General features: G+C 38.3%; 1 protein-coding gene across 5 annotated transcripts in view; it reads right to left on the reverse strand.

Moving 5' to 3' along the window:
• Positions 1–22,670, reverse strand: part of LOC106880532 (alpha-1,6-mannosyl-glycoprotein 2-beta-N-acetylglucosaminyltransferase) — a 472,677-nt gene that overhangs the window by 18,201 nt on the left and 431,806 nt on the right. For all 5 annotated transcript variants that reach the window (XM_089339717.1, XM_089339718.1, XM_089339719.1 and 2 more), the window contains 3 exons: positions 19,448–19,523; positions 13,991–14,080; positions 3,349–3,473 (listed from right to left, as the gene is read on the reverse strand). In XM_089339717.1, the coding sequence (XP_089195843.1) occupies positions 3,349–3,473; positions 13,991–14,080; positions 19,448–19,523 (291 nt within the window). The remainder of the gene's footprint in view (positions 1–3,348; positions 3,474–13,990; positions 14,081–19,447; positions 19,524–22,670) is intronic.

The raw sequence follows: 22,670 nt of genomic DNA on the forward strand, positions 1-22,670 counted from the left end.
TGATTTTTCTCTCCTGCAGCCAATGCAGCAAAGTTGGAGCTGGAGAACATGTCACTGAATGTTGTGTCCTGGACTAGAGATCCACCCTACCTTGAATGGGAAGAGGGTTATTCTGTCAGAGCACTTACTCACCTAACACATCCCAAATTCCAATACCGTGAGAGATACCAGTCATACAATGCGTAACTATGGAAGTTTACATTTGCCAACATGGATAATTTCGGTAAAAGTTAAAATAATAATTATAGCATGGATGATTTGTTTCTTGGTATTATTCAGGGAAGCAAAAGTATGTTGCTGTTATTGTAGCAATTGTAGTGATATATTTGTTTTGAAGAATTTAGTGTAGATTCTTAAGTTAGCCAAATCTCTGTTGATGGACATCTAAAGAAAATATTTCATTACAAGAAATAATGACAAATGCAAAGACTTTTTTTCAGTTTCTGCCAACTCTGGATATGAGTAAGTAAACGTACTGCGTCTTTAAACCCCCACCTACCAAATAGCTGCTTGCCGGAACAGAGTGAGGTGGTGGGGAGAAAGAGAAAGAGAGAGAGGAGGAGAGAGAGAGAAAGAGGGACAGAAGGAGAGGAAAAGTGAAGCAAAGGAAGGAGAGAGAGAAAAAGAGAGAGGGGCAGAAAGTCAAAGACACAACGTAGGGGAGAGAGAGAGAGCAAAAGAGAAAGCATGTGTGTGTGTGAATATGTGAATAGAAGTATGCAAGAGAGGGTGTATATATGTATGTATATATATATATATATTTCATTGGAAGAAATGTTGAAGAAAAAGAAGACAACAATGGAGGCAGGCAAAGGTTATAACAATTGTTGTATTAGTCTAAACCTTTAATTCAGGTAAAGACTCTTGACATTTCGGACGTTAGTTCTTCTTCAGTAGAGAGGTAGAAAAAGAATGTGGTTTATATGGCAAGGGGAGCAAAGAAGGGAGGAGAATGTATGTTGAATGTGCAAATGTGGAGGAGTAGTGGAAGGTTGGTGTGTAGGTGTAGCCATATTTTTTGCAAGGGTATGGGTGTAGATGCTATTGAAAAGGTGAAGAAAAATTAAAGAAATCAATAAAAATAGTGCAAAAATGAAAATCATTTTCTTGTTTCAGTGAGAGAAGGAAAAAAAAAATAGTTGGGACATTTGGAGGGACAAGAAGATGGTGATAGAAGTGTGTACATGTGTCAGAATGTTGTGTGAAGTACACAAGCAAAAAGGAGAAGAAATATATGTAAATATATGAGGGTGAGTCAAAAAGTAATGCCATTTTGTTTAGGACAGGTATAATTACCAACACAGGAACATGTATCATACATCAAAATGAAGCTGGTCCTCTGTGGATCACATCCCTACTTCTCAACGTAGTCACCGTTTCTCTCAATAGCAATGTTCCACCTTCGAATAAAAGCATGTATCCCTGCCACGTAAAATTCTGTTGACTGTTCTTGACGCCACTTCTTCACTACAGTTTTCACTTCTTCGTCACTGGAATAATGTTTGCCTCTCAAACCCTCTTTCATGGGGCCGAAGAGATGATAGTCTGAAGGCGCTAAATTATTCTAGTGACGAGGAAGTGAAAACTGTAGTGAAGAAGTTGTTCAAAGAACAATCAGCAGAATTTTATGGGGCAGGGATACATGCTCTCGTTCGAAGGTGGAACATTGCTATTGAGAGAAACGGTGACTATGTGGAGAAGTAGGGATGTGATCCACAGAGGACCAGCTTCATTTTGATGTATGATACATGCTCCTGTGTTGGTAATTATACCTGTCCTAAACAAAATGTCATTGCTTTTTTACTCACCCTCGTATATGTATGTGTGTGTGTCAGTATATATATATATATATATATAAATTCATAAGAATGGTACAACAAGGTACCGATATTTGCTGGAGAATAGCAATCGATATAAAAACGACGCTATTGTATAGCTTCACTGCGTATATACTGGCAAAAATGCGTGTATAATGCGTGTATGTTCTTCCTAAGGTAAGACAAGTTTTTCATGTTTTGTTGCACACACGCATTTTTGCCAGTATATACACAGTGAAGCTATACAATAGCGTCGTTTTTATATCGATTGCTATTCTCCAGCAAATATCGGTACCTTGTTGTACCATTCTTATGAAGTTATATATATATACCCTTTAGGGCTACTTTTTGCTGGAAATTGATACATTTGTATTGAAATATTTTTCATTATTGACTTCTTCACTGTTCTCAGTTCCGTTAACGGCTTGGCGTTCGGGCGAGCATACTTGGCATTGATGTAGCAACATTTGAAATGTTGTCTAGGTAAATGCAACTGATGAAGACTAATCAGATTTACGTTGTGAAACGTATATGAAAAGTCTGAAACCTAGGTATTGCATTATCCTTAATCTGGGTTGTTCATTTTCGGATGTTCTTCCTAAGGTAAGACAAGTTTTTCATGTTTTGTTGCACACACGCATTTTTGCCAGTATATACGCAGTGAAGCTATACGATAGCGTCGTTTTTATATCGATTGCTATTCTCCAGCAAATATCGGTACCTTGTTGTACCATTCTTATGAATTTATATATATATACCCTTTAGGGCTACTTTTTGCTGGAAATTGATACATTTGTATTGAAATATTTTTCATTATTGACTTCTTCACTGTTCTCAGTTCCGTTAACGGCTTGGCGTTCGGGCGAGCATACTTGGCATTGATGTAGCAACATTTGAAATGTTGTCTAGGTAAATGCAACTGATGAAGACTAATCAGATTTACGTTGTGAAACGTATATGAAAAGTCTGAAACCTAGGTATTGCATTATCCTTAATCTGGGTTGTTCATTTTCGGATGTTCTTCCTAAGGTAAGACAAGTTTTTCATGTTTTGTTGCACACACGCATTTTTGCCAGTATATACGCAGTGAAGCTATACGATAGCGTCGTTTTTATATCGATTGCTATTCTCCAGCAAATATCGGTACCTTGTTGTACCATTCTTATGAATTTATATATATATACCCTTTAGGGCTACTTTTTGGTGGAAATTGATACATTCCAAAACCTCCCACAGAAATAATTAAAAGCTAAAATAATATAAATACCTACTGAGCGCAGAAACCCGTGATATAAATTTACATATATCAACCAGAAAAATCCACGATGTACTGAGTGCGCGTCGGGTGAACTGTGATATGGTAAGGGATTACTTTGTGTGTGTGTGTGTGTGTGTGTGTATATATATATATATATATATATATATATATATATATATATACACATGCACATCTAAATACATGTATATTTTCTGATAAAAGAATCAATATATTGAAGATAGAAGGAACTGTAGAAAAGGTTCTGCTACTCACCATGTTCCCATATGAAATACACGAGTGGCCTTCATTTTCATTACCTTCACAGTACCTGGGATACACTTCATACTTAAATGCTGCAAAGTCCAATCCCAATTGTAATCATCGAAGTTGCAGAATTCCTGTAAGGAGAAAATACTTCCAATTATTATCCCTGAAAATTATTTAAATCTTCACTCAGTACAATACTTAAAAAGAAAAGTTTGTGAAACACTATCTTCTACTTGTTTCAGTCACTGGACTGGGGCCATACCTTCAATGGTACAGTTGAACTTAACTCCAAGACTTACTTAAACCTGGTACTTGTTGTATTGGTCACTTTTACTGAACTGTTAAGTTACGGGGGTGTAAACAAACCAACACCAGTGGTCAAGTTTTGGGCAAATAGACACACACATACATACATATGCATGTGTATACATACACACACATGTGTGTGTATATTTATGCAGAGGTGTGGCTGTGTGGTAAAAAGTTTGCTTCCCAGCCGCAAGGTTTCAGCTTCAGCCCCCATTCCATGATGCAATGGCCAAGTGGACTTGGGATGACCAAGACGTTAGTAGATGGAAACTGAAAGAAGCTCAATGTGTATATCTAATATATATGTATATGTGTGTGTGTGTTTATCTGTGTGCCTGTTTGTTACTATGTCATTGGTTTAACATCGCATTGTACTTGTGAATGTCACTATCATTCAAGCAGTGTCTTCCCTTTTCAATCTCTCATAAAAACATGTCTGGTCATGGGGAAATACAACCCTACTTGGGAACAGGTGAGAGTTCGTGACAAGGAGGGCTCTGTTGTGGGACTGAACCTGAGACCATATGGTTGCAAAGCAAGCTCCTTAACCACACAGCAAGGCTTAATATCACCCCTTTCCTTTCACTGACATCCTTTCGATGTTTCCCTCCTCCCCCTATTTTTCCTGTACCTATACATTAACATCAGGTCAGAGTAATTTAGTTCTGGCTGACCACATGACACACACAGCTGATGGCATGCCACAAAACCACTCCCTTGGAAGTGAATATCTGATGCATCAGCACTTCACATTAGTTATTTGCTTGTAATTCAAAGGGCCAGCCTTGTCACACTGTGTGTAACGCTGAATCTCCCTGAGAACTATGTTAAGGGTACACATGTCTGTAGAATGCTCAGCCCCTTGCATGGTAATTTCACAAGCAGGCTGTTCTGTTGATTGGATTAACTGGAACCCTCGTCGTTGCCACCTCCATAATATCTACCCTTAGGGCTTGATACTGTATACTTAGTGAAGCACTGCAATAGAAGATCTTGAGAAAAGAAATTCACATAATTAGTGTTGGCATGGCTGTGTGGTAAGAAGTTTGCTTCTGAAGTGCACGGTTTTGAGTTCAGTCCCACTGCATGGTAACTTGGACAAACATCTACTTTAGCCTCAGGCCAACCAAAACTTTGTGAGTTGATTTGGCAGATGGAAACTGAGAGAAGCCTGTCGTGTGTCCACCACTGCTTGACAACCAGTGTTGGTGTGTTTACATCCCCATAGCTTAGCAGTTCAGCAAAAGAGACTAATAGCATGAGTACCAGGCTTAAAAAATAGAAAAGGTACTGCCCCAGCATGGCCACAATCTAATGACTGAAACAAGTAAAAGATAACATCATAGTCCCAAAACTAGGGTATACACAACCATGACCATTAAGAAATCATGTGAGACTTTGAGTAAGAACTTGAGACATGTTTACACAAATTTAAACCATGATTTTTTAAAAAACAATATGGAGCAGCACTCTCAAAACCTATTTTGAAACCATAAAGTGTTTGGGAAGTTTAAGTGGCAACGCATTAGATTTCCTCTTCGATCTCAGCATACTTCTTTGCAACAATGAAATTCCATTTCAGACATCACCAAAAAACGTTTTAACGTTGTCTAATTTTAATTTCTGAATTTATTTAATTGGTGAACAGTATTGATTAATCACCACTGTTCTATTTAAAATCAACACCACCACCACCACCTGAAGTTAATTACATTATCTATTGTATTAACGACCCATCAGAATAGCTGTTAGACTATTAGTAAGATTCAACCATGTGCTGCACTGTTACCAAAGGGTATAATCTAAACTGAAGATCAAATTAATGTTTGTGAATAAACAAAACTGCAGCTGTAATCTTTGATAAATCTTTCCACTAAAGATAAATAAAACTACACACACACACACACATATATATATATATATATATATTTCAAGAGAGAGAGATATAGACATGCATACATACATCTATATATAGAGAGAGTACAGCTGCATAAAGAAGGGTTGATCACTTCAAGTAAAGGAAGTGGTAGAACAGGAAGACCTAGGAAAACATGGGATGAAGTACTGAAGGCCAAGATATGTGGCACATTGCAATAGTCGAGAAAACCTGCCCACCACAACAGAATTAAGATCCTAAAACTAAGGTGCCACGTTAAAAGCGTCCAGTACATCCTGTAACGTGGTTGGCATTAGGAAGGACATCCAGCTGTAACAATCCAGCTAAAAAAGACTGTGGAACTTGGTGTGGCCTTGCCAGTTCCTGTCACGCTGTCCAACCCATACTAGCATGGAAAATGGACGTTAAATGTTGATGATGATTATATATATATATATATATATATATATATATATATATATATATATATATATATATATCATCATCGTTTAACGTCTGCTTTCCATGCTAGCATGGGTTGGACAATTTGACTGAGGACTGGTAGACCAGGAGGCGACACCAGGCTCCAATCTGATTTGGCATGAAGACACATGGCTCAGTGGTTAGAGCGTTGGGCTCACAATTATGAGGTAGTGAGTTTGATTCTCAGATTGGGCTGTGTGTTGTGTTCTTGAGCAAGACACTTTATTTCACGTTGCTTCAGTTCACTCAGCTGTAGAAATGAGTTGCGACATCACTGGTGCCAAGCTGTATCGGCCTTTGGCTTTCCCTTGGATAACATCGGTGGGGTGGAGAGGGGAGGCCGGTATGCATGGGCGACTGCGGATCTTCCACAAACAACCTTACCCAGATTTGTGCCCCAGAGGGGAACTTCCTTGGTTCAATCCCATCCCCATGCTCATTCATGACTGAAGGGTCTCTTGACTTTCTTTTATATATTGTACATCTTCTTTTATTCTTTTACTTGTTTCACTCATTTGACAGCAGCCATGCTGGAGCACCACTTTTAGTCAAACAAATCGACCCCAGGACTTATTCTTTGTAAGCCTAGTACTCATTCTATTGGTCTCTTTTGCCGAACTGCTAGGCTATGGGGACATAAACATACTAGCATCAGTTGTCAAGCAATGTTGGTGGGGGGACAAACACAGACACACAAACATAAATAAATACATACATATATATATATATATATATATATATATATACGACAGGCTTCTTTCAGTTTCCATCAACCAAAGCCAATCACAAGGCTATGGTTGGCCCAAGGCTACAGTATAACACACTTGCCCAAGATACCAAGCAGTGGGACTGAACCCGGAACCATGTGGTTGGGAAGCAAGCTTCTTACCACACGTCCCAAAGTAGTTTGGACTGTAATGATCATGGTAATTAACTTGGAAGCACTCCACCATGTCATACATTTGGCTAACAGGGTACTCATGAGGAATACCAGTAATATTCACAATCTACCAACCAATCAACAGAGCAAGCGGTGCAATATGAAGTGATCAAAGAGTAATAAGTACTCCCTAAATCCAATGCATGTACCCAGGCTGGCAGTTTTATGTGTCTCTGTGTGTGGGTGGGAAGTGTAAGTCGATTACATCGACCTCAGTGCATAACTGGTACTTATTTTATTGACTCTGAAAGGATGAAAAGTAAAGTCGACTACACTGGAATTCGAACTCAGAAATGTAAAGTCGGACGAAATGCCGCTAAGCATTTTGCCTAGCGTGCTAATGGTTCTGCCAGTTCACCACCTTAATACTAATAATAATAACAATTATAATGGTTAAAAATTTTGCCACAAGGGCAGACATTTTGGGGGAGAGGATGTGTCGATTACATCGACCCCAGTGCTCAATTGGTACTTCATTTATCGACCCTGAGATGATGAAGGGCAAAGTCGACCTCAGCGGAATTTGAACTCATGATGTAAAGAAGAACGAAATGCCGCTAAGGATTTCGCCCGGTGTGCTATCGATTCTGCCAGCTCGCAACCATAATCCAGGAAATATTACACGTCGTGACACGAGGCACAAAGAAGAGCATCTCCGTCCAACTTGCTCCTTCTCCAGAAACAGTACAGAGAAGAAACCGAAACACACTCAAAGGCAGTGCTCCAGCATGGCCTCAGCCTCTGGCCTAAACCAGTATCAGACGAAAGACAAACATACATACAGATCGGGGTTTCGTCAAGTAATTAATTTCTTGAGATAATCTGATTAGGGTTATTCCCCTTAGCCCAAACATCTAATTACCTCCCTTTACTACGCTGTCTCGGCCTAACTATACAAGCGTGCCCCAACCACGCCAGCTTTTGTTTCCTTATCTACAAATATCTTTCAGATTGTGTAAATTATAATTATATCGGAATTAATGCGGGGAAAATTGAGAAAAAAATTGGTAGGTGTGTGCAATAACGTAAAATTCCAAGTTTCATTTTGTGACGTGTGTTAGTATGCAAATATGCGCGCCACCGATTACTTTTCTTTTTAAAAAAATATATATTAAATTCCGATATAATCGTAATCTTCAACACCTGAAAGGTATTTGTAGAAAGTTTTATTAAAAAATACTAATTTTTCTGAAAGTTATAAGGAAATAAAGCCAGCGGGGACACACACACACACTTACGTAAGTACTCCAAAGTTTCAAGGTAACGTAATTAATTTTTTTGTTGTTGTTGTTGTATTTGCAAATGCATCGGGAAAGAAGTTGGCAACGACGATGATGATGTTGATGACAGTAGTGGCGATGGCGGAGACAGACAGACTTCGATCGAAAGCGTGACGGCGAACCAAATAACTCTTTTAAACATAGACAAATGTGGACAATGCAATAGTTTATCGATAACAGTTAGCAGATCGATGTCTTGAGTGTTTTCACTTTCGTCATTCGTTTGTCTTCGCAAATTTCGTTGCTATGTATCATAACTTGATTCTCGTCAGCAAAATCAATAATAATTATAATAACAATAATGATGGTTTCTAATTTAGGTACAAGGCCGGGAATATCGAGGGAAGGCAATTTAGTCGATAGTAACTTGAACAGTACTTATGTGATGGTGGGGACAACAGTGATGCTGAGGGCAGTGACGTGTGGAAGAGACCTCTGGCTGTCTTTATTTATATATTTATTGCACAGTCCAAAACCCTTGACTCTTTCCAGGGCCTCCAAAACTGGGTGGTGGTGGAAAGCCTTGTCCAAGTGAATGTTTGCTAACAGAGTTGACCCCTCTAAAATCACCCAAGGACCAGAGCGGCAGTAAACTGTCTTGGTGGGATGGTAACTCTGACGGGGGAACATGTGGTGCCCTTTGGAGTAATTCGTCCACCCTGGTTCTCACCTGACATCCAGCTCTCTCAACTGTGGCTCCTCAAAGCTGTCTGCATGCAACAGCAGTCATGCCCTGAACAACGATGTTCACAGGCCAGGGTGAGGGTTTCAAACCTTCAGTGAGCTGGGACTTGTCTATCTACGCAATATGAAGACTGGACCCAGAGCATTTCACAAAGGAAACCACTTGTATAATAATAATAATAATAATACATTTATTAGAAAATCTCTATAAGAGATGAAAGTAATGACTATACCAAGAAGTAAAGTTTGTCGCCACTTCAACATGGCTGTTCCATACAAACCAACATTATTGCTATTTTTTACCCCCAAAAGGGCACCGCCTCTAGCTGGTTATCAATGTAACGTGTATCTGATATATTGCAAGCAGGGGAGCGTACCCCAACCATCTTGTAGCAACTTGACAGGGCCACCAGACCAAACCAGGCTGGTTTCGGTCAATTTTTGATCATCATCAGTGGTGGACACCTGTCTGCTAGAGAGAGCAGTAGTTTGCTCCAGCTTGGAATATATAGAAAAATAAGTGACAACCAGTCATCGATCTTGCAATGATAAAAGTAGTTTGTTAGAAAATCTCTACAGGGGATGAAAGCGGTGACTATACCGAGAAGTAATGTTTGTCACTACTTCAACATGGCTGTGTCCATACAAACTAATGTTACTGTTTTTTAACCGCAAGAGGACGTCTCCTCTAGCTAGTTATCGATGCAACCTGCATCTGATATATTGCAAGTAGGTGAGTGAACTCTAACCATCTTCTGGCAACTTGACAAGGCCTCAGTCAATTTTTGCCCATCATCAGTAATTAGCTGAGGTACAAACTATTAATGTCAATAACATATTTTGTCCAATGTTCTCACTGTTAAAATTGTTAAAAAAAGAACAGGTAGTTCTTTGTCTTTGCAATCACCTTCAATTGTCAGTACTTATTTGAAACACATTGAACCTGAAAATGCATAAACTTGAGAAAGAACCAGCCTGCAGGCACTCCTCTCCTGTTAAAAAGTACACCAACTACATGCAAAATACATTTAAATGAGCATTCATTATAACGGCATTCCCACATGCATTCTTTTCAAGTTATTTCGATGTTACACTCGCTTGCCCTAAGCCTTATTGCACGCAAATGGAGAAAACGTTCACTGCGTATATATCGATCATTGTACGCCAACGTCTAACAGCTTTGGCTTTTTAATGCTTTTTCTGTGCCTCTGATTAAAATTTTCGAAAAACAAACCCAGCCACATTACTTGGAAAAAAATAATCTATATTGTACTGGTTTTTCGTAACATTTCGCGCATGGGAAAGGCAACAAAATCGCCCCTCCCCACTTTGAATGGGATATTCCTATCTTAAAAAGTAATAATCGATTATCTCGGTAACCATGGGAGTTGGAGGGCAATAAAAATCTCCTGAACATGAGCGGACCATGCTGCCGCTCTGTGCTGAATTTCACGCGATTCCACTGCACCGTTCTTGAGTGAATCTGCCGACACTCAATCAATCAATCAATCAAGCAATCAAGAACACTGCAATTTATAGTATAGATAAGTGACAATTAGTCACCAATCTTGTAACAAGCAAAGTAGTTTGTTAGATATTCTCTGTAAGAGATGTAAAGTCGTGACTATACTAAAAGATAATGCTTATTACCAATTCAACATGGCTGTTCCGTGTGAACCGACATTACTACTAATTTTGACCCTAAGAGAATGCCTCCTCTAGCTGATTATCAAATCAATTTGCACCTGATATATAAACTAATAATAAACTGTAAAGGTAAGTAAAACCAGAAAGAGCTTTTGTTGGTTGGTGTTGATCCCCAAATCAGCTCTGATTGACAAAACCTAAGATCAAAGACAGTCAATCCATGACCAGTTTTCTTTTTTATCAAGTTGTGCATATCAAGGACCACACCGTCCTATGGATTCTTTTTTTAAAACAGAGATGCAGGACACAAGGAAGATTTGGCTGCTGTTTCTAGCAAGTCAACGAACTGCCAGGTGGCTTCACTGTTAGGTATTTCATAGTTGGAGCCTTCACTCACCTTTTTTTTTTTCTTGGTTATTGATAGTAATGACACCCTGCCTCCTCCTCCTCCTCCTCCTCCAAGGTGCCCAGCAAGAAAACAGGCCTGAATAAATCCTTTTCTAGACCCTTCATAATGGGTGATATTGCTGTTGTTAAGGATCTACTGATAACATTACACTGCAATAGAATTCTACACACACGTGTACCCTTAACATAGTTCTCGGGGAGATTCAGCATGACACCCAATTGGGACAAGGCTGGCCCTTTGAATCACAGGAAAAATATGTGCTGAGAGGGAATTGAAGAAGGCCCATGTTCTGGGGGTGGGGGATTGGATATTGTAGTCGGAGTGGAGAGTACAATGTGGATGATGAGAGGAAGAGGAATGATTCAGAAGGGTTTGAGTGAAGATGGCACAAGACCTGTCACCTCTGACGAGCAGAGGCCATTGTAGTAGTGCTACTAAAAGCAGAGAGAGGACACAGTATGTCTGCTCTCTTACCTTTTACCTGTTTCAGTCATTAAACTGTGGCAATGCTGGGGCAACACCTTGAAGAATCAACCCCAGCACTTATTTTTTTGTTTTTGTTTTGGTACTTACTCTATCAGTCTTCTTTGCTAAGCTGCTAAGTTACAGGGATGTAAAACTATCAACACTGGTTGGCAAGCGGTGGTGGAGGGCAAACAAAGACACACACACACACACACAATGAGCGTCTTTCAGTTTACATTGACCAAATCCATTCACAAGGTTTTGGTTGGCACAGTACTGAGCTATAGTAGAAGACACTTGCCCAAGGTGACATGCTGTGGGACTGAACCTGGAACCATGTGGTTGGGAAGCAAACATCTTTACGGCATAGCCAAGCCTACATCAGCTGGTTCAAGTTTTTGTAGTGTTTGTAAATGATTTTAGGTTGAGTGGCCTTATTTGAGGATTTGTTTTAAGATGTGTGTGGGTGCGTTGGGGTAAGTAGCAGCAACAGCATTCTAGTGGTGGGAGTAGTACCCTATTGTGGGCCTCACCCAGGCATTCTAGAGGCTTAATAGTTATTGTGTGTGCATGTGGGGGAGAGGGTACTAAAGTGTTTTCTGTATCTGAAGAAAGAAGAAAAAGAAAAATAAGGAGTCTTTTGTTTGTTACGTTGAAGGGTGAACGTTTGAGGAAAGAGATATCGTCTTTGACAGTGAGGTCAAATATATGAGATGATCAATGGCAACCAGTTGGTTGCTTTCCATGTTTGGGATGGTGGCAGGGTGGGGGGTGGAGGTTTAGATGTGATAACGTTTCCTTGATAAGCACAATGAATTGGTGATTTATTTTATCAACTCAAAGCATGAAGGGCAAAGATGACCTTACAGGAACTTCAACTCAATTGATCAAGCCAGAAGGAACGTTGCTAAGCATTTTGTCTGGGTGCTAACGATGCTGCCTTAATAATAATAATCCTTTCTACTATAGGCATAAAACCTGAAATTGTCGGGGAGGGATCAGTCGATTAGATCCACCCCAGTATGCAACTGGTACTTAATTTATCGATCCCGAAAGGATGAAAGGCAAAGTCGACCTCAGCAGAATTTGAACTCAGAATGTAAAGGGTCAGAAGAAATACTGCAAAGAATTTTGTCCAGTTTCTTTGCTAATTGCCTTAATAGCAATAATGGGTTAAAATTTTGCCATAAGGGCAGCTTGGAGATGAGTCGAATACATCGACCCCCCAACACCCAGTGTTCAACTGGTACTTATTTTATCGACCCCAAAAGGATGAAAGGCAAAGTCAACCTTGACGGCATTTTGAACTCAGAATGTAAAGATGGATGAAGTGCTGTTAAGCATTTTGTCTGGCATGCTAAAGGTTCTGCCAGCTCACTGCCTTGAAAATAATAATAATTATAATAATGACTTCAAATTTTTGCCACAAGGGCAGCTTGGGGGAGGGGTTTAAGTTGGTTACATCGTCCCCAGAACGTAACTGGTACTTACTGGATCGACCCCGAAAGTCGACCTCGGCAGAATTTGAACTCAGAACATAGTGGCAGACGAAATACTGCTAAGCATTTTGCACGGCATGCTAATGATTCTGCCAGCTCACCGCCTTAATAATAATAATAATAATAATAATAATAATAATAATAATAATAATCCTTTCTACTATAGGTACAAGGCCTGGATTTTGTGGAGAGGAAGACAGTCGATCACAATGATCCCAATATTTGACTGGTACTTAATCTATTGAACCCAAAAGGATGAAAGTCAAAAATTGACCTCGGTGGAAATTGAACTCAGAAAGTAGCGATTGGCGAAATACTGTTAAGCATTTCATCCAGCGTGCTAACGACTCTGCCAGCTCACTGCCTCACTTAGTAAGAGTAATAATAAAAATGGTTTCAAATTTTGGCACAAGGCCAGCAATTTTGAGGTATGGGTTAAGTCAATTATATCGACCCCAGTGTTCAACAGTTATTTTATTGACCCCTGAAAGATGAAAGGCAAAGTCAGCCTCAGTGGAATTTGAACCCAGAATGTGAAGACAGACAAAATACCACAAAGCATTTCGCCTGGCATGCTAACAATTCTGCCAGCTTGCTGCCTTAATATTTAATAATAATAATAATAATAATAATAATAATAATAATAATAATAATAATAATAATAATACTTGTTTCTAATTTAGGCACAAGGCTCTTGATTTTAGCAGGAGTGTGTTAATTAATTAAATCAATTCAGTACTTGACTGGGATGTTGTCTTATCAAACCCCCAAAGGGGGAAAGACAAAGTTGACTTTCACAGAATTTGAACTCAGAACAGAGAGATCCGTAACAAGGAGCAGGAGGTATTTTGTCTGGTGCTCCAGCGTTTCTGCCCATCCACCACCTTGCTGGCTGCCAGTATTCACATCTGATCAACACAAATATTTCATACTTGGTGACCAATTTGTTTGTTTTTAAAAAAAAAAAAATTTTTTTAAATTACCAGTCTTTTGGATTCGGTATTGAACAACAAATTTCTTGATAAAACAATAAATCAATTGATTGTGTTTACTTACGAGTCCACATTTTTTAATATCTAACCACATCTGGCGAATAAATGCCATGCCCATGTTGTGCTTAGATGAAACCCAACGAGCAATTTCCACCTGAGAGAAAAACAAAAGAAAATCAGATTACAAATGCAACAATGAATAAATCAACAACAAAAAAAAAAAATGTTTCAATCCTTTGAAATAAGCTCTTTTCCTGTCTTTGTCTTCAGTTGCAGACTGCAGTAAACCAGGTATTTATAACATAACATGCTCTAATTGTGCAAAAAACCACAAAGCCTTGTCACAAATTGTTTTATAGAGCTACTAAAATTTAGTCACAGTCTGCACAAATCAATAAGGCGGCCTCTCTATGTGATCATTTGATATACTAACATTAACAACCAAGAGTGGTTGTGTGGTAAGTAGCTTGCTTACCAACCACATGGTTCCGGGTTCAGTTCCACTGCGTGGCACCTTGGGCAAGTGTCTTCTTCTATAGCCTCGGGCCGACCAAAGCCTTGTGAGTGGATTTGGTAGACGGAAACTGAAAGAAGCCTATCGTATATATATATATATATATATATATATGTATGTGTGTCTGTGTTTGTCCCCCACCCCCACCATCGCTTGACAACGGATGCCGGTGTGTTTACGTCCCAGTAACTTAGCGGTTCGGCAAAAAGAGACCGATAGAATAAGTACTAGGCTTACAAAGAATAAGTCCTGGGGTCGATTTGCTTGACTAAAGGCGGTGCTCCAGCATGGCTGCAGTCAAATGACTGAAACAAGTAAAACAGTAAAAGAGAGTATTCCTTCATTTTTTGTCACATCTCATCATCATAGTTGTGTTCTTAGATTGTCCTCAACAAAGATATAAACTCTTTTGAGTTTGGTGCCATAGCATTTTATTTTGTTCTCGAATTATGTTGGTCCATCCCAGAAGGGGTTACTTCATTGTAATGATGGTCCAAGAGTGGACTTTGAACTGAACATGCTTAGAGCTGGAATGAATATTGTTGATCATCCTGGCCAACATCCTGGATGGGTACAACTTTCTTTATTGACATAAAAAAAAAAAAGGAATGGAAAGCAAAGTTGATTTTGACTGGATTTGAACTTGAACCTAAAGAGTTCAGACAAATAACTTCAAGGCATTTAATCTGATGCTTCAACAGGTGTCTACCAATTCGCTCTTCTACCTTAGCAGTTAAACCGACCATATCAAGCCAAAATTTTCTTTCTGTTTTATGTTCAAACTGGCCAGATTTAGCCTCTCACACTTACCCTACAATGTCATTCAAATCCTAAACAATCGCATCATTGAAATCTCAAAGGATTACATTTGACAGAGGAATCTGAACGCTAAATGGTTAAGGCATGAAGAATTCTTTGGACAATGTAGTTCTGATATGTAAAAGTATTCTATCATTTATTTGTTTCAGTTATTGGACTCTGGCCATGCTGTGGCGCTACCTTGAATGGTTCAGTCAAACAACTTGATACTGGTACTTATTCTATTGGGCTCTTCTGCTGAACTGCTAAGTTATGAGGACAGCTGCCAAGTAGTGGCAGAATACAAAACACACACACATTGTTATACTTGGGGGAATTCCTTACATGTCTATATAACATGTAAATCTTTTTGTGATTCCTATTAAAAAATGAAGTATGTGTAACAGAGAATAAATAATACAAAAAAAATTCCGTTTTTTTCTGTTTTGCTTATTCAATAACTTCACAAATAATATTTCCATAATTCTCAACTTTAATATAGATTTTGATTAACATAAAGCTACAACTGTGACCACCTATTTGATCATAATAATGGATTAAACAGATGTGACTCAAGAGGAAACAAGTGGGATTCATCCTAACAGCCTATATTATGTGTGTGTGTGTAGGAGGGGGTGTCAGATTATTCTTAAGTGCTGTTAGTAACATGTAACCTATTACAACGTGTTGCATGGTTGTGTCATCAGCGACTAAACCTAGAACCCCATGAAGTTTGCTTGTTGGCAAGGGTGATTTACTGGATAACCCTGGTGGATGAAAAGCAAGACTTGTCAAAGGAATCTCAATGGAGTCAACAGCCTTGCAACAATGTGTATATATGTATGTATGTATGTATGCATAAATGTATTCCGGGCAGGTGTGCACCAGAATGTAGAAATACTTCGTCCAGATAAATCCCAGCTGTTTCCTCTTGAAGAACATCTAATTCCATTATTACAATCCAATATGTGGTCACAGATACTGCTGTATCATCATCCTCATCATCGTCATTTAATATCTGTGGTCCATGTTGGCATGGGTTGGACAGTTTGACCAGGGTTGGTAAGCTGAGGGGGCTGCACCAGACCCCAGTCTGATTTGGCATGGTTTCTACAGCTGGATGCTTTTCCTGAAGCCAACCACTCCGAGAGTGTAATAGATGCTTTTATGTGCCGCCAGGATGGGTGCCAGCTGCGTGACACCAGTATCTGCCACAACTACGATTTCACTTAGCTGATGGGTCTTCTTCTCAAGCACAGCATATTGCCAAAGGTCTCACTCACTTGTCATTGTTATTCAAAATACATTTTAAAATTGAGAATAATGAAAATATTATTTACAGGCACAGGAGTGGCTGTGTGGTAAGTAGCTTGCTTACCAACCACATGGTTCCGGGTTCAGTCCCACTGCATGGCACCTTGGGCAAGTGTCTTCTACTATAGCCTTGGGCCGACCAATGCCTTGTGAGTGGATTTGGTAGACGGAAACTGAAAGAAGCCTGTCATATATATATATATATATATATATATATATATGCATGTGTGTTTGTGTTTGTCCCCCCACCATCGCTTGACAACCGATGCTAGTGTGTTTACATCCCCGTAACTTAGCAGTTCGGCAAAAAGAGCCCGATAGAATAAGTTCTGGGGTTGATTTGCTCGACTAAAGGCGGTGCTCCAGCATGGCCGCAGTCAAATGACTGAAACAAGTAAAAGAGTAAAAAGAGTAGGGTTATCATATAACAGAACAGGAAAGTGGGAAATTTTTGTTATTAATTCTCCATTACTTGTGTTTCATTTGCTGAGGGCACAGTAAGTCCACAAGGAGAGAGGGACACCTGGCCTGGGTCAAGGTATCCATCTAGGAGAAGGCTAACTTGTACATAAAGCCTGCTGCACTACCGAGTCAAATATCTTGCACTTTGTTTGTCTCTAGGCTTCTTGCTAATGAGTTGTTGTTGTAGTGTTGTACAAAGCACACTTGATAAGGGTATTGCTGACACTCTTGTCAGTGATGGTCATGATTGGTAGACAGCCATCATGTATATATATATATATATATATATATATATATATATATATATATAAAAGAATTTAAGGATTGGAGAAAACGCATGTTATAATTGCATACTTTATTCCTACATATGTTTCAAAGGATTACAACCTGTGTGATCCATAGGGATCTTTGATATTAAAATTGTAACCTTCTCATCAAAGATCCCTGTGGATCACACAGGTTGTAATCCTTTGAAACATATGTAAGAATAAAGTATGCAATTATAACATGCGTTTTCTCCAATCCTTAAATTCTTAAATATACTCAAATACCCAAAATTTCAAGGAGTTCCTGCCTTAAAAACAGGAGCTAACCACAGTTATTTTGTGTTCTTTGCTACATTGGTTTCTATTAACCCATTTATTCTATCAGAAGAATTTTTATTCATTAAGATAGAAGAAATACACATAATTATATATATATATATATATATATATATATATATATATATATATATATATATATCTAGACATGGATTAGTTCATACACATATATTACACAATCCTCATCACCAATGCATAGAATATATTTTTCATGTCTGCTTTTCACAGGTCATCACAGACCAGTTGGTTCTCATTCTAAGTTACTGCCCTCATAAATAGGTGGGGGGGGCACATTTTTATTTTGGACATACTTGTTATGGCTGGATGTCCTTCCTATCACTAGACACCTTACAGAGCATACTGAGTACCTTGTCCACAACTAGACTAAAATGCCCGCTTGAGCTGGGTATGCATAAAAATTGGAAACATGTTTAATAAAATTCTTAATAGGAAGCTGCAATATAACAGAAGTCTTTATTTGAGCTCAAAAAGATAAAATGATTAGAAGAGAAAAATAAAAATAAATAAAAGTGCAAAAGATTAAATTATTATAAAATTAAGGCCATCTTTTGCTTCAGCAACCCCAAAATTCCACAAGGAAGCAAAAAAGGGAAAATAAAATTGTGGTTTCGATTCTACTACTGGGCGATGCATTGGGTTCATGAGCAAAACACTTAGTTTCACATTGCTCCAGTCTACACAAGGAAAGAAAAATGGAATTAAGTGATGAAAGGGTGGAGTGAGAGGGATTAACAGGCCATGTGCCCCAGTCTGAATGATGACATAACAGCAAGGGCATTGCCTCAAAGAAAGGCCATCAGCACTTGCTGTTAACAGCCGCCTCACTTTGCAGGGCTCGTTTCTCAGATGGGCTGTCACCATTCTGATTTTGTGGAAGAAATCAATAGCTGCAATATTGATTATAGAAACAGAGAAACGAACATCATGCAGGAGCAACTGGTCTGTCTAGAATATTTGTTATAATCTACTAAAACAGGAAAAATACCCTCAAAATCTGGCCAAGTGGTTGCTTATGATGCATTCAGGAGACATGTGACATGTAATTCATTGAAGAACGAAGACTGTGAATGGAGTTTTGAAAGGGAGAAAAACAAATTATTGTTGATCTATTACACATTATATTCATGTTTGTATTTTTTTTGTTTGCTTTTATATTATTTAGTGAAATATAGACTTCAACTGTTATTTGCTAGTTTTGTTGTCTCAAAGTATTGAATATATTGCAAACCAAATGATAAATCATTGAAATAATTGTTTAAGGGACATGCAGTCACGATGTATATAACAATGGAAATATTCTATTGATGTTTGTTGAAGCTTTTTCACTTTCCATTTTAGCTTCTTTCTGTTCTAGGTCAGGCTTTGTTTAGCAAATATTCTCTCACAAATGCATGTTTGTTCACAGATGTGAAATCTCCTCCCCTTCCACCACCACCACCACCACCACCACCACCACCACCACACAAAGCAGCTGTTTCTGCACTCTTTCTCTTGTACCACAACTATGATGGCCCCTGCTCCTTTGAACTACCAAGCTCCATATTCCCTTGACAAAGGATCACTCTACAACCTCACCCCACTCTGATCCTTATTGTGTCATGTCTTACTGTCTGTCCCCTGTATCAAGTTCCTGCACTCAACACTTTACCAAATCATTTGCTTCCACAGTTGACCCCTTCTGAAAAGCGCCTGCCCCTTTACCTGAACCTGAAATCACACTCGTTATCCTACCCTGCAAAGGCTTGCAAAAGTAATAGAGAGAGAGAGAGAGAGAAAGAGAGAGAAAAGGGTCATCAAAGTTTAAACTTACCTTGCCGGCATTCAGTGCATAGTTTTGGGTTTTATCGTAATTTCCTAATGTAAGTATCCTACAATCTTTGCAGTCTCTGGAAGAAAAAAAAAAAAAAAAAAAAAAAAAAAAAGAATAATTAAATAGATAATTAAAAAAACAAACAAACAAAACCTTAACGGAAAAATGGAAGTGAGAAAATTACTATTTGTAAATCTCACAACATGAGATATTCAGCAACAGTACTTTGTAGTAAAGATTGTTTGCCAAGATAACATGACAGTCCTGGTTTAGGACGAATGTTGCTGTAATTTAGCCCCAGGAGACATCGTCTCCAGCTGGCTATATGACATGATCTGTTCCTTATATTTTCAAACAAGGGTATCTAGCACCCCCACTCAAATACTGAGACTGAACATCTCTCGTGAGATTTAAAAATAGTAATTTTCTAATTTATAGATCAGTGACGAGTTGTCACTTTGAAAACTGTATATTTCGAATGGGAATTTGGCAGCGCCACCTCTAGCTGAACAATTATTCTGTGCTGATAAAGGGAAATAACCCGGGGAATCGCGATTTCTGGGATATTATTTTGAGCTGAGTGGGGGTGCTAGATTCCCTTGTTCGAAAATATAAGGACACAGATTGTGTCATATAGCCAGCTGGAGACGATGTCTCCTGGGGCTAAATTACAGCAACATTCATCCTAAACCAGGACTGTCATGTTATATTGGCAAACAATCTTTACTCTGAAATGGAAGTTGTAAGAATGCTGAATGCAAATATAAGTTTGTGTTCAAACACAACTCAGATAACGACAACTTGTTTTATTAGATTTAGGTTGAAATGTTTAGCTTCTTTCTTCAGTAAATTAGTTTGATGTTTAACGAGTTATTTCACAATAAGTATGTTCATTTTCCAAAATAACCAAGAGACATATTGACACAAAATGTGTGTTTCACAGAATTTATGAGAAGCTAAAATAATGTGGAGAAATTTTTAACTGGCAGGTTTCTTGTACAAATAAGACAAAATATTCAGGATAATCAGGAAGAAGGCATTTTTTTTTCGGTCCTCTTTTTCTCTTTTGCTGCTGCCATAGCAGGCAGAATTGGTAAAGCATCGGAAAAAATTTGCTTTATCTTCTTTATGTTCAGAACTCAAATCCTGCCAAAGTCACTACGTGTTTCATCTTCCAGGAACTATCAAAGAGGATGAAGGGGCAAAAAAAAAAAAAAAAAAAAAAAGGGAAAAATCAAATGGCAGTGTGCATGTCTATGTTTCTGTCTGTGTTTGTGCTCCCCTCCCTGGCCCTACTACTTGACAACCGGTGTTAGCATATTTACATCCCCTAAATACTTTATCCTTGTTTATCATTCACCAGTCACTCCTACCCCTCACATTCTTCCCCCTACTCCCACACCCTACCTGATCTTTTGTCTTCACACTCTTCTATTTACCTTCTTATACCCTGTATACCCTGATGTCTGGTCATCACGGCCCTTATTTCACTTTCTACCTCTAGCAGTAGTAGCAGTAGTTGCAAGTAGTAAATATTTTGTTATTCAGAATCACATACATAATGAGCTTCCATACAGTTTCCGTCTACCAGATTTCAAACACGATATGCTTAAGGTGACACACAGAGGGACTGAACCTGGAACCTCAAAGCTGCAAAGCAAATTTCTTTACCACAACAGCCATGCCCATGGCTAAAAGATATAACTTGGTTCCAACAATCGTATCATATTTCACATGATGTTTTTATCATGTAATAAGAACAATTAATCGTTTAGCATTTAAACCAAACTGGCCAGATCTGGTCTTTCTTACCTACCCTACAATGTCATCCTAAAATAAACAATCATGCTGTTGGAACCTCTAAGTTACAAGATAATGAAGGATTAATTTAAAGCAATGTGGATGAATAAGCATTATATTTAAACCAGTCATTATCTGCCCCAAATATTCTCGTTTTATGTACAAACTGGCCAGGTCAAGCCTCTCACACCGACCCTAAAATGTTATTCTAAAAAAAATTAACAATTGGATCATTGGAATTTTAAAGCTAAGAGATAAGCCATGATTAATTTAAAAGATGTTGATAAATATTACTTTTGACAGAGTAATCTGAATGTTGAAGGGTCAAACCAGGGGTTCTCAACCATTTTTTATCAACGGACCCCTTTGGTTACTATTTTATTCTAGTGGACTCTCCACAGTCATTCAATGTTTAAAAACTAGTTTTATAGAAACTTCTTTCAAAATTCCTCTTTTGTTTTCCACACATTCACTTGTGTAGGTTGAACTATGGTAAAATGTTAGAGAATGAAACCAAGCTGTTTCTTGCAACACACACCAATACATACATCTCAAGCAAAATCTCTTTGGGGGCCCTTAAAATACTATCATGGGTCCTCAATTCACTATTTTATTGCATGGACCTCCTCACGAAATCTCATATGGACCTCAGGGGCCATATATACCGATTGAGAACCCCTGGGTTAAACAGAGCTATCCAAAAGCTAAATAGTTAAATATGTTGCTGTGTGGAAACCTAGATTAATTATTAGCCAACAAAAACTAAAACTGGTTTCTACCAACATCTCTTGGTATCTTATTTGCTTCTTTTACTTATTTGTTTTTTATTTTTGGTTGTTGAATCAATGACAATGTAAACGGATCAATAAATAACTGGATATAATCAATACTCTACTTCATGGATTAAAAAAAAAAAACCCCAACTAATTTTCTCGTCCTTTGAGTAGTACTTCAATTTGTCTTGTGTACTCACTGGAGTAGCATTATTAACGCTGTCAATCACAAAATAGAATCTTAATTGTTGATGGATTACAACACTTGCCCCTTGGTCTGCCTGCCAACAGACTTCAAATTTGTGACTGTTGAGAAGCACTTGAAAGTTTCAAGTGTCGTAAACAAAGCAGTCCAGACTAAAATACCATCCTAAACTTCCATTGTCAATAACACAAGTAAATATTCTGGTCTGCAGTGAGTAAAAAGGAAACAGTGAGGAAAAAAAGCAAGATAAACAATAGAATAAAAAAATGTAAAACAAAAAAAGAAAATTAAAAATACACACACCCAAAATGATAACATTTCTAGTAATTTTTGTTCTACGCTCTTCCTTCTTCCTACCACAACAAACATATCCAACCATCTAAAAATTAGGTGCCACTATTTTGACACAGTTTATTTGCTTAATTAAATATCTGCTTTGCTATCT

This window comes from Octopus bimaculoides, chromosome 22 (assembly GCF_046866305.1).
Source record: "Octopus bimaculoides isolate indiv1 chromosome 22, ASM4686630v1, whole genome shotgun sequence".
Lineage (NCBI taxonomy): Eukaryota > Metazoa > Mollusca > Cephalopoda > Octopoda > Octopodidae > Octopus > Octopus bimaculoides.